Below are 13,026 nucleotides of genomic sequence, written 5' to 3' on the forward strand. Positions count from 1 at the left end.
CATTCTGTGTTTTAAATTGCTATCTTCATTTCTGTCACTTTGGTTCTTGTGCCTTTGGTAGGAAATTCTTTTGACATGCAAATGCTATATCTGTGTTATGTGCTTATAATATTAAACATTTATCCAGTTATGCCTGCAATAACCTAAATCTGATTTTTTTGAATTGTATGGCTATTTATGTCAGGATATCCCAAAGCACTTTATAGCCAATGAAGAATGTTTTGAAGTGCTCTTGTTGTCAGGAAGAAAATGTAGAAGCCAATTTGCCTTTTTGGTCACACAAACAGCAATAATGAGTCCATGGTCTTGCAGAAACAAAAACTGCATTTGTATAAATCATAAAATCAGAATTTGCTGGAAAAATTCAGCAGGTGAGAGTGATTCAGGCTTGGGTTGGTACTCTTTCATTAGACCAATTTATCAGTATATTAGTAATTCATGGCTCTGGTTAAATGTTGTATGTTTTCTGAGGGACTGACATTGGTTCAGACTGCAGAGAAGAAACTCCTTACTCTTGGAAATTGTGCTATGAGCTCTTTCAGGAATATCTGAAGCAGAAAACCTGCCTCAACTAAATTCCTCATCCAAAAGCCAGTATCTTTATAGCCAGAGGTGCTTGTATTTCAAATTGTTCTTACACTTGCACTCTTAAGTGCTTTTTCTGAAAACCACTGTTTCTGTTTAGATTAAGTTTCAGGCTGGATGTTTGCATCCATATCACTTTTGTCATGAAATCTTAAGATGGTTTTAGTCAAAAGCTCTGTTCAAGTAATTCTCAATTTGATAAAATGTTTGCTGAATTTTGGCTTTTGCTTTTTAAAACAAAATTTAGCACTCATAAATTTATATGCAAGCAGAGAGCAAGTCTCTCAATTTTGTGAAGGGTAAAGTCTCTCAAATGCTGAGAGGAAAGGGGAGAGAAAGGTGTCTGGTAGTGGAATCCCATTTCCTTCACAATTTCCACCACTTTCAAGGAGATTCTACCACCAGACACATTCCACACCTCTCGCTTTTCAGCATTTCAAAGGGGCCATTCCCTTTTGACTCACTGGTACACCAACCACTCTCCTTACAGTATTTCACATGGAACTACAGGAGATGTAATACCTCTTCCCTTCCCACCATCCCGGGACCTTAACAATCCTTCAGTGGAAGAAACCAAATGCAGATTGGGATAGAGAATTAAAGTGTAGGCAACTCTGAGCTTCTAGTTACTTGCCACTTTAAATTTACATACCACTCCCACTCTGACCTATCTGTCTGTGGTCACCTGCACTTTTTCAACAAGGCCCAATGTAAGCTTGAGGAGCAGTACCTCATCTTCTGCCTGGGTACATTGTAGCAATCCAAACTCAATATCGAATTCTGCATTTTTTTCTGACTGAATCATATCTGGAGAGTCCTCTTGTAATATTGTAAGTTTTTCCATTTTCATTAGCACAGCCTGATCTGCTAGGCATGAGCTACAGTTTTGCATTTTGTAGCTTGTACGTTCCTTTATTTGTGCTCTCATTCTCTAGCTTTTTCATTCAGATTCTCTCTCTAACTGTGTCCATTAATCAATCAACTGGGTGATCTCATGTGCAGCCTTTTCCCACATCAAGCCTGGTCTCGCCTTTAGTCCTGTCCCATCTGCCTCTTCCCCCACCCATTCTGTATCTTAAAACCAACTTGCTTTCTCTTTCCACAGGTGCTGCCTGACTGCTGAGTCTTTCCAGCACTTTTTGTTTTTATTCCAGATTTCCAGCTTTTTTTAATATTCTATAAGAAAGCAGCTCAGTTAATATTACTTAGTTTTTGATCATGGAAATTCAGTTCATTCCTGCTGTTTCCACATTTCAGTGCAGCAGATTTCATTTCTAAAGGAATATTCATTTTATTGCTTTTTTCACTCTTATCAGAAAGCATTCTTTTTTGCTGGTGTATCAAAATAATGCAGCAAAACTGTTACTGCAGGCAAACATTCCCTTTCGCTTGACATGGATTTAATAAAAAGCCATGATGCAGCTGATAGCAATCAAATCATATTAGTATGAGGTAGAATTTTTATGGGCTTCAGTGGTTGTCTTCACTCATAGGAGGTTATGTTCTGGGTATGAAGCTCTAGAGCTGGTGCAACTTTATGGCCCAGATTTTGATGATGCCAGCATTGCTGTTGTTGTTCACTGTTGAGCAATCTTCTCCACTGGAATAAAAGATAATTAGTTCAATTGACAAAACACACTGGTATTTACAAACCAATCTTGCTGGAAAAAAAACCCTGAAAATGCTAGGCTCTGTTGCACAAGGGTTGTGAGTATTTAATAGTATCTAAGCCATAATTACTACATAGCAAACTTTCTGGCCCTAATGTTTTAAGCATACTGATATTAAGTATTTCAAAACAAAAAATGCTTGAAATACTCAGCAGATCAACGCAGAGTGGTAGAGTTGGCGTCTCAATGACCTTTCATCTGAACTCTCATCAAAATGTAATTTTAAAAGCTTTCATTTCAGCTTTTATCTCAATTGAATAAATGTACTCATCTTTGTTTTGCATTTGATTTGGGTATTTAAAACACAAGCTTAAAAATTATACTTTAAATGAAAATCTGTTTGAGGCAGGTGGTCCAGGAAAGCCCCCAGAAAAAATATTGGGCCTTGCCTGCCTTTGTGCTCCTGGGGCACAGGCCTGGCATGGCTCCCATGAGTGCCTGGTGACAGCTTCCTACTGACAGTTTTTTAACATCGTTGCTCTTCCTGTCCTTGTCAGCTTTTTGGTTGGAAAGTCAGCATGTGGCATGTTAATGAAGCCTAGCCAATGAAGATTGGCCAAGCCTGCAGCTTCTGAGTGGGCATGTGGTTGGTTAATGTGTTCCCACTTAGGTGTTGGAACTGAGCTCATGACATCCAAGTAGATGGGAACGAGAAGGCCAGTGAAACTACATGCTCTAACCTTTCCAACGAGATCATTGTCAGCTCCATTTTGTTTTTACTTAGATTTGTTCGAAAATAATTCCAAATATCCACAAATATATAGGGAGCAATCCTCAATTTATATTAAATGTTGGCATCCACTATATCTTTGTTAGAGTAGGGCTAGGATAAATGCTGTTCTAATCTGTCCATCATTGCAACACTTTGTCACTTAATATTCTTTAGGGAATTTGTAATAGAAAGCACCTTTATGACCTGTTGAGTTGAACTGTCAAATCAGTGAGCTGTGGGCAATTTTCTGCTTTGGAATTATTAACAGTTTTGTGCTACTTAATCTTTCTGATCTTGTACTAGTATTAAAACCAGCTCTGCAGGTGCAAGCTGCACCATCCAAAACTCAAATATGTGCTTACTACTTTTAAAATCCAAGATTATGTGTTACCTATTCCCGAAAGCTGTTAGGTCCATTCTTTTAAATCTTGAGTGGTTGGTTTTAAAGATCACCAAAATATTCTTGAAAATAATTGAACCCACCAATGCTTTTCACTTTTTGTTTAAAGAAACGCCGTATTTCTAAGACAAATGATGATCCTGAGGGCAATGACTCAGACTCGGAGTTAAAGAGTGGAAAGAGACAAAGAACCCCGAAAGGTAAGAGGTTTCATATGTCACGTCACGTGAGGAACTATAGTGTGCACCATTTATGCTGAACTGCCTGTTAGACATCTCAGTTGAACTCATTGCTCAGTTTTTTTGGGAATGGTTGAGGTTGCCTATGGATAAGGTACAGCTATATTTTACCAAACCCTTGCTCTTCATAGTTGTTAGGTGGCATTCTTCTTGAAGTTACTTGCTTATTAATGTGTAATGTCTTTTTATTTTAAGCCAAGAAGCCAACAGCAAGAAAGAATTTGAAGAAGGTAGTGACAGTTGAAATAGGCACTCAGACTTCTCCGCTTGCCGTGACAAGTCCCAGCAAAAAAAAATCATCTAAATAAATGGTAACGTGCAGAAAAAGAAGCCCGCTTGTTTATACTTTGCTTCTTTGCATTTTGTTCAAGTCTGATAATTTTGAAAGAAGTTATTCTGAATATGGTTCTCATTGTTTAAAAAAGAATGGATTCCTATCATTTTTTTATACTGGATTTTATATGTTGTGCTTTTTTTGTGAAAATTAAAAAAAAAAGTTAAATACTGAAACTTTGCTTTTTACACAATGCAGACATTGGTATTTTTCTGCCACTTCAGTAAATGAGCTGTGCAGTATCATGAAGTTACAACATGTAAAATGGCAGGAAGCTATGAGAAATGTTATGCCCTCTTTTGAGGGGAAAGAAAAAGTCTTGTTAAACTAGCAAATAGTGTGGGATTTTGAGTTTTGCACTGTGGAGTGGGCGATCATGCTCATGACTTATCAGGATATTGTTATAGACAATGTCACAAATACTGGGTTGTATATCCAGAATTCATGCTCCCTTATGGTTTTTAGCCTGGAGTTTATGTTGCGCTTCCTAATTTTAAATGTACTGTAATATTGTAAACCTTAACACATTTGAATTGTCTTAAATGAGTGACATAAATTTCTAAACATTTTTTTCTGATCACTTGAAAGGATAGCATAATTTTAAAGCTTTTTGCAAAATCAGCTGGTTAAATGTTCTCAGCAAAATAAAGAATTTTCCATGAAAGTTTTCTCCACATCAGACTATATTGTGTACTTTATTTACTTCTGATGTTGTTTATGCATACTTAGGTGTTTTTAAATCTCATTTCTTTGCATTGCATGTCATCTGAAGTAGGTTCCTAAACCCTTAGTTACAGCCTTGGCTTCAATCAAGATTGTATTGTAACTTGTTGAGTTATTTATTCTGCTAAACTTTCAAACAAAAAAGGTAGGGGTTCTGAACACAAAGTGTATAGAGCTGCAGTTTGTCAATCTTTGAAGCAGTTACAAACCAAAATAGTCTATTATAGTGACAGAAAGTTAGAATGCAATTTTCATTCTTTGCAGATGGCAAGTAAGCCTAGGTATCAAAAGTATCCTTTTCTAACAACATTGATACAGAGTGCTATCAGCAGTTGACAAGTTGATTCTTGAAATCACTAAAATCTTTAAAGCACCACAGTTACATATCTAGAGATTTACTGGTCGTGATGGTTTCCAATTTATTTTGACTGTTCCACTTTATGGCCATACTAACCTTGAGATGCTTATTACCTGTAACATCTCTACCTTGACAATTAGGGAGACTATTATTTAGAGACAAAAGTATGAATGATGAGGTATTTCTGAATGGAGCTAAGGATGTGGAGTTAATCTTAACTGGCACTCGTGTCAATTCTGGGAACTGTCTGAGGTGGAGATAGAATATGGATGCTACTTCTCTGTGTGTGTGAACATCTGTAGTAGCATTTATTGTCACAAGAATTGATCTATCATCTGGATCTCTCAAACATTCTAATTTTGATGACATTAGTTGTAATAGTGACAAATTCATAGTTGTTTTGTTTTTGTGATATTCAAATGAGAGTAACCAAAAGTTGAATATCCAACATACCTTTTTATTACATCTGTTTTCTGAAAAGACCCTCTATAGGAAGCTTTCTTGTGTAATTTACAAAGTTGTTTCAAGTAGCACAGAGGAAATCTTGCCCTCTCCTCACTGTAACCTCCTTTAGATAATGCTATCTTATTCATAGAATAATAGAAATTTATCACCCAGAAGGCTACCATTCGATCTGTTGTATCCATGCCAGCCAAACATGGGCTATTTAAATTGCATTTAACATGTTTTGGTACAAAGCCTCTTGGATTTCACTTCAAGTGTTCATCCAGCCATATTTTTAAAATAATAAGGGTTTCTGCCTCTTTCATGCAATGATGGAGAAGTGAAAGGATACTAGAGCAGGGTCACTGGACTTGAGTCACAACTGTAGCAAACTTTGTGCCAGGTCTGTTGTGTTGCTTCTCTTCCTGGTTCCAGATGTGCCGAGAATGTGGGTAGATAGGGGAAAGGGCACGAGTAACTTGCACAAAATCTAGCAGACGTGTTCTTAAACTCAGTGCTTCAAATGTGAATGAGTTGTGATTGTCATAATATGCTCAGCATTTCTGTTTACACTACATAATAAAGTATTTTGTATACACAATCAAAAGTAATAACCTGGTTGACTTGTGATGGGGTTCTAACACGTAAACATCTTACAGTGGTGTTTAAGAGGCTTTTAGATAGACAAGTGAATATGCAAGGAATGGAGGGATACAGATCATATGCAGGCAGAAGATATTTAGTTTAATTTGGCCTGCTATTTCGTGCAGACATCATGGACCAAAGGACCTGTTCCTCTGCTGTGCTGTTCTATGTTCTATTGTATTTGGATTTGGAGCCAGAGTTTGGTTAGAAAATGGTTGGCCTTTGCTTATTCACAATTTGGATACTATGGGTAATACCTTTTCTTTTGAAGCAAATGTAATCAGGATGTACTGCAAAAAAAAATCCATATGTAAGTACAAAGAATGAATGGCCTACCTCAGGTACTTTAGTTTTTTTTAAACAGTTGACTAAATGCTGCTTAATAGATCATTGAATAAAGTAAACATCCCAGTGATTTCATCCATATGGTTTCACCCGAATGCCTCAGGAAATAAAGGAATTTTCATTGGTTGAATATTAGTTTCTGCTTTAAATCATTGTCATTGTATATCTGCTCCCTTCTGAGGGTCCTGTCATCATGGATACCTATCTAGAACCAATTTGATTCCCTCTTGTATTACCATGAAATAGCTGAGAGCATTGCATATCGCAAAGGCTCTAGGATCAGACATCAGCACAGCTGTGATGCATCTCCAACCAAGCCGTTCCACTGCAGTTACAACACTGACACCTACCTGACAATGGATAATTGTCCAGGTATGTTCACAAACAGAAGGACAAATCCCTTCTGGTTAATTAACTTCACATCAGTCTACTCTCAATCATCAGTAAAATGGTGTTGTCGACAGTGCTATCAAGCAGTGATTACACATCCGCAACTTGCTCACTGATGCTTAGTTTAGATTTCACCAGGATCACAATACAGCATTTGACAAAAGTGTCAAGGAGCCCTAGAAACAGAGCTGAAAGTTCTCTCTTGTGACTGGAGTCATGACTCCCATAAAGGACTTTAGCTGAGAGTTTTGGTCAGTCATTCCAGCCCCTAGATATCACAGTAGGAATTCACTGGGGCAATATTCATAGAATCATGCAACTAGAAACATGCCCTTTGGCCCAGAGAGTCCATAGCAACAATCAAACACTCATTTGTAATAACCCTACAGTAATTTTATTCTCCCCACATTCTCTTCAACTCTCCCCAGTTTCTGCCACTCCCCTACACAGGCAATTTACAGTGCCCAATTAACCTACCAACCTGCACATCTTTGGGATGTGGGAGGTTTAAGAGGTGGTTAGGCATGGAATTAAGGGATATAGACCACGTGTATGCACTTGTGCGTTTTAAATTGACATCATGGTCAGCACAAACATCGGGGGCTGAAGAGCCTGTTCCGTGTTGTACTATGAAGCCAGGATGCCTGGAGGAAACACATGGGGTGGGGGGAGAGATGTGTAAACTCCCCACAGACAGCACTGGAGGTCAGGATTGAACCCAGGTCACTGGAGCTGTGAGGCAGAAAGTCTACCAGCTGCAACTCTGTGCTTCTGACCTTAGTGCAGGCATCATCCCAGGTTCATAAGCAAGTCCAAACATGAAATGGTGCAATTATCAGCAAATATGCCCATGTTCAATTGCATTTGGAATTATGAAATCAAAGTGAGGTGGACTATTCCTGTATGCACCAAGAACTTGTTGACATTATTGCCCACTTCAGTGGGGCTGGGGAGAAGCAGATAGTGGTGCTGTGGTGAGGTGGAGGAAAGGAGAGGAGAGTGGTAATGGGTGAGCTAGGAGGTTGGAGGAAAGTACTGGAAGTGGAGGTAGGCTTATGGTAGTTGTATGGAGAAAGGAGGTAGAAGGGGAGTATGGAGGGAGAGGAAGAAGAAAAGGCAGGAGGGACTGTGTGGAAGGGGGGAGAGGGAAGGAGGCAGGATGGTGAGAGAGGGGGACTCCGTTCTCAATCCCAGAGGCTAAACTCTTCTTGCGTCAGTAATACAATAGAGTACTTCCCATTTGCCTGGAGGATTGCAGCTCCAATAGCATTTGAGAGGCAGAACACTATCCAGAGTGTCTGGACTGGCTTATCTGCCACCCTTTCTGCCACACTGAACATTCACTGGCACACAGTGTGTACCATCTACAAAATGCACTGCAGTTACTTGCCAAGGCTAACGTGATAGCCCCTCCCAAGCCTTGACCTCCATTACCTTGAAGGGCAATATTGGTATTGGTTTATTATTGTCACTTGTACTGCGGTACACTGAAAAGCTTGTCTTACAAATCTATCGTACAGCTCAATTCATTACACAGTGCAGTTACCTTGAGTTAGTACAGAGTGTATTGAGGTAGTACAGGTAAAAACAATAACAGTACAGAGTAAAGTGTCACAGCTACAGAGAAAGTGCAGTGCAATAAGGTGCAAGGTCACAACAAGATAGATCATGAATATGCAATGTGAATATGTGATAGATCCAATATGCAATGGGAGCAACCCTATCCTGCTTTGGAAATATACCACTGTTCCTTCATCACTGCATATAAATCTTGGAATTCTCTACAAAAAGTGTCTTCACAGGAAAGATGATGGTAATTCAATCTCTTGTGAAATTAAGGATGGGTGATAATGGTTGGCCTTTCCAGAGATGCTCATGTTCTGTAAATTTTTGTTTTAAATATTGAGAAGGGCTTGATGCTTGAATGACTTGCTTCTGCTCTTAAAGTGACAGGTTTTGTTTAAGTATACTAGGGCAGGCACGGTATCGTAGCGGTCAGCGTAACACTATTACAACGCCAGTGAACCGGGTTCAATTCTGACTGCTGACTGTAAGGAGTTTGTACGTACTCCCTGCATCTGCGTGGGTTTCCTCTGGGTGCTCTGGTTTCCTCCCACATTCCAAAGACGTACAGGTTAGGAAGTTGGGGGCATGCTATGTTGGCACCGGAAACGTGGCGACACTTGTGGGCTGCCTACGCAAAGATGCATTTCACTGTGTGTTTCAATGTAGCTGTGATTAATAAAGGTACCTTCTACATCAATAGGAATGCTTTTTAACACAAGTTGTAAATTATTTTGCAAGTTTCTTCTTTTCAATGCTGGTTCTTCCATCATCTCTAAGGGCACATTCTCTAAGTCTTTTTAGATGATCACCATTAAGTTCTTTGTCTTTGATACTAAACCTGCCAGATAAGGTTACTCAACTTTTGAAATTAGCTTGTTTAAATTTAATAGGCTATATTGTTGAATAACATTTTGTTTTACTTCAGGATCCATCCACTTTGTAGCAACAAGTTACTAAATTCACAATTTTTTAAACAAGTCATGGAGAACAATCTCTCTCTAGAAATAATCTTGTTTGATCTCAAGAAATTGCAGTTTTTGACTACATGGGAAATGTCATTCAGACTGATGCTTTAGGGGCAGCAAGGATAGAACACTGGTTTAATGAAGGCACAAAAGAAAAAAATCATAATGTTCCTTTGAGAGCAGTTACCTGAAGTTACTTGTGTTGCTAGCATAATTGCATGGCTCAACAGATGCAAAGATGAAGCAGTTCTATTGTACAATGCGATCGACCCTCAACCTAATGAACACCAGAAATGCAAGCCATTTGGCCTGAGTTAAAGGTGGTGTGATGAGTATCCCATTTTCCATCTTGACTGACCAGATTGTGCTGAGAGAGGGGAATGGAATAGCAGTCTGCCATCTGCTAGATAGGGATCAAATAATAGGTTTCTGAGTCCCTAATTAAACAAAATTACTGTCTCTCTGCCAACTCTGACCACACAGTATTAAATTTGGCCTGAGAGAGCTTCCAATGGAACAGCCAATGACAGATGGTGGGTTGTTATGCCTTGGGAGAAAGTCAAGTAAAAGTCCAATGTCAGGTAAAAAAAGTCAAATATAACTGCTGATGAAAACAGCAAATCCTCAAGAGAGAAACAGTAAGAGAACGTCAAAACGCTTGTGAGTTAAAAACCTTCAGCTCATTGATATGTATCTTGTGTATTTTAGTATGACGTGGTTAAAGAGAGACAAGTGAGAGTGAGATTCACCTTGGGTGCAGCAAGGAAATGGGCGATAGAGAGAATGAACAGCCACTCTAGGATTCAAAGCATGTAGGACAGGCAGCTGAGTAGCTTACTCTCATTTTTCATTACTGCCCAAAGAAAATTTCACTCCATGTTTTAAAAATTATCGCATCCTTAATATTGATTACCTTTTTTTTTGCAAAAGCTTTATACCAAAGTATCTGACAATAGAATTTTGTTCTCTTGATACCATTATTCATTACAGGCATTCCTCGATTTATGACTTTTCACTGCAACATCATTGGCTTTTGGGCTGCATGTTTTTGATTTACAAATCTGTTTTTTTAAACTATAATGAAGATCATGTCCTTCTCCACACCCAGGAATACGCTGTACCAAAATGCCCATAATGCATTTCACCCAGACTTTGCAGTTTACATAATTTTGCTTAACAAAACGTCTTTCAGGAATGCATTCCTTTCGTAAATGGAAGGCTAGCTACACTTGGGTTTAGATTGATGTTGTATCCCTGTGTATGAAAACAAGAACATAGAAGCACTCCTGCTCCTTCTGGTCCATAGTAAGTTAAGTTCTTATTTAAAAAAAAGTTGTAAGCTAACTTTCTGTGTAAGGAGTTGTGCTGTGGATGCCCAGCACCTGACCAGAACATGCACGACTGTATTGCGGTCATGCACAATGGTTATTGCACTTTCTCGTTTTGTATGTGGAAAAAGGCGTGAGATCTGTTTAAGGAACGTTGACCACCCGTGAAACAGCTAAAATCAAAATGGAGGCATTTACTTTCCAGTACTTACAGTTTGTACTTACATGCATATGTAATTCTAAGAGGGATTATTAGGATAATTGACAAGGGGTTGTTTGCTTTTGGTGAGGAATCCAAATCTAGTGGACAGTTTCTACAGATGAGGAGTCAGCTACTTTAGACTAAGAGCATTGTATTTTTGGCACAGAACATTATGCACCTTTGGAATTCCCAACCTCATAGGGGCTGTGGATGTTCAGTTGTCGAATAAATTCAAGGCTACTGATGGATCTTTGGACACTTAAGCGATCAGGTGGGAAGGTGGATGAGGCATAGAGTTGAGTGGTGAAGTAGGCTTGAGGGACTGTGATCTGCTCCTGCTTCTTTTGTCTCCTGCATTCATCGGATATCAGACTCTTGGTGTATATTTTTATGGCTATGCATTACAAATACAGACATAGCTTAAAGGACTAGTGCACTGGAGTGCATAGCTTTAAGGTTAGAGGGGGAATGTTTAAAGAAGATTTACAAGGCAAGTTTTTTTTACACAGAGAGTGGCAGGAGCCTGGAACATGCTGCAAGGGGAAGTGGTGGAAGCAGAGTCAATAGCAACGTTTAAGAGGCATTTATACAGGCAGATGAAAAGGCAGCGAATGGAAGGATATACACCATGTGCAGGCAGATGGGCTTCGTTTGGATTGGCGTCATGGTTGACACACACCGAGGGCCAAAAGGCCTGTTCCTATGCTGTACTGTTCTATGTTGTATATGATGGAGGAATGACAAAAGCAATTACACAGGAAGTGTGCACAATTTTAAACCATAAATTTTTAGTCGGGAGTATATTCAGTTACATGGTAAAATAATAAAAGGTGCTTTTGTGGGCTATAACATGCTGTCAGAATAATGGTGTAGCTAATGGTGCTTGCAGAAATTTATTAGCAGGTGTTACAGCAGCTCTTCAGGCGAGTGGTAGATGTGTGGTTAAATGCAGTTGGTCAGAAGTTGCAGTCTTGGGATGTGCCGCTCCGCAGCTAGTTTTGGAGAAATGATACCTCACTGGCTAACGTCCACAGCAATAAACTTGGTGAAGTTCCTGTATCCGCACACTAGGTACAAACTGAACTCAGCATAACGTTAAGTCTTGTCCATTTAAATCTCTGTAACCTTACAATGACGTACATTTTATTAAGGTCAGTCTTCCTTTCTAGCACTGAAACATTAACTATCTCAGCTGCGGAATTTTACTCCTACTGGTTTTAATTTTAGTGCTTTTATAAGATATTTTATTTTTACTGCATCTTTTTCTCTCAATCCATTTTTTTTTCTCTCCATTTCCATACTTGATTTGACATTGAATTTCACCTTGCCCTTTCCCTTCAGTTTTTTGCTGTTACTTTTACAAACTTTCAGTCTGAAAAGTCAAGGAGGTGCACAGCTGATTTCCGTGCACATTCAAGTCATTAAAACTCTGTTTTTGCAGCTTTGGTGTAATCATTTTATACTTAAAGAACTTGCTATACAAAAATCTAGAAACCTAATCTTAAAAGGCCAAGTCAAACAGTAGATAGTATTGGATGACAAGGCACAGGCAGGCAATTATGGACTACATATACAGTGCTTCACCACGGTACAACCTATTTGACTCAGATTAATATATCTTTCATAAATAGTTTCAGTCCTTTATTGGATAAATTCCTGATTGGAGTTTAGTTACTTTGAAGGTTTTCTTATAGAATTAATTTGCTGAGTTAAGCAGATTGCAAAGGTAGTAAACTATATTTCAGAGGTAAAGAATGACTGGAATCATGCAATGCAAGCAGCAAAACCCCTGAATCCCACATAATATATAGGGTGTGCCTGTCCTGCAATCATTAGGCAATAGCTTCATCCATAGCGTGTTATTGTCTTTATGTCAGGTATAGCAGCACAATAATTTCCTCCATTTGTTTTTAAACTGGTTTATTTGACTGTAAAGTTGCTATAGGTCCACTGTCTTTTATACATAAGGCAAGACTTCCTGGGTCGTGTTTAGCTCTGATCATTTGTGGATGGTTTAATAGAATTTTTTTTATTGATTGAATGCATGCTTATCAGCCATGGTTTCTCATTTATTATTGCTTGAATGACATGTTGACTGAATCATCTCTTTTTTTCTTCTG

At 38.7% G+C, this 13,026-nt stretch overlaps 1 protein-coding gene across 3 annotated transcripts in view; it reads left to right on the forward strand.

Annotated features, from left to right (window-relative positions):
* vrk1 (VRK serine/threonine kinase 1) overlaps positions 1–4,614 on the forward strand; it is a 59,297-nt gene extending 54,683 nt beyond the window's left edge. For all 3 annotated transcript variants that reach the window (XM_052017919.1, XM_052017928.1, XM_052017931.1), the window contains exons 13-14: positions 3,477–3,567; positions 3,802–4,614. In XM_052017919.1, the coding sequence (XP_051873879.1) occupies positions 3,477–3,567; positions 3,802–3,914 (204 nt within the window). In that variant the 3' untranslated portion in view covers positions 3,915–4,614. The remainder of the gene's footprint in view (positions 1–3,476; positions 3,568–3,801) is intronic.
* The last annotated feature ends 8,412 nt before the right edge of the window (positions 4,615–13,026 follow it).

This window comes from Pristis pectinata, chromosome 1 (genome assembly GCF_009764475.1).
Source record: "Pristis pectinata isolate sPriPec2 chromosome 1, sPriPec2.1.pri, whole genome shotgun sequence".
NCBI lineage: Eukaryota > Metazoa > Chordata > Chondrichthyes > Rhinopristiformes > Pristidae > Pristis > Pristis pectinata.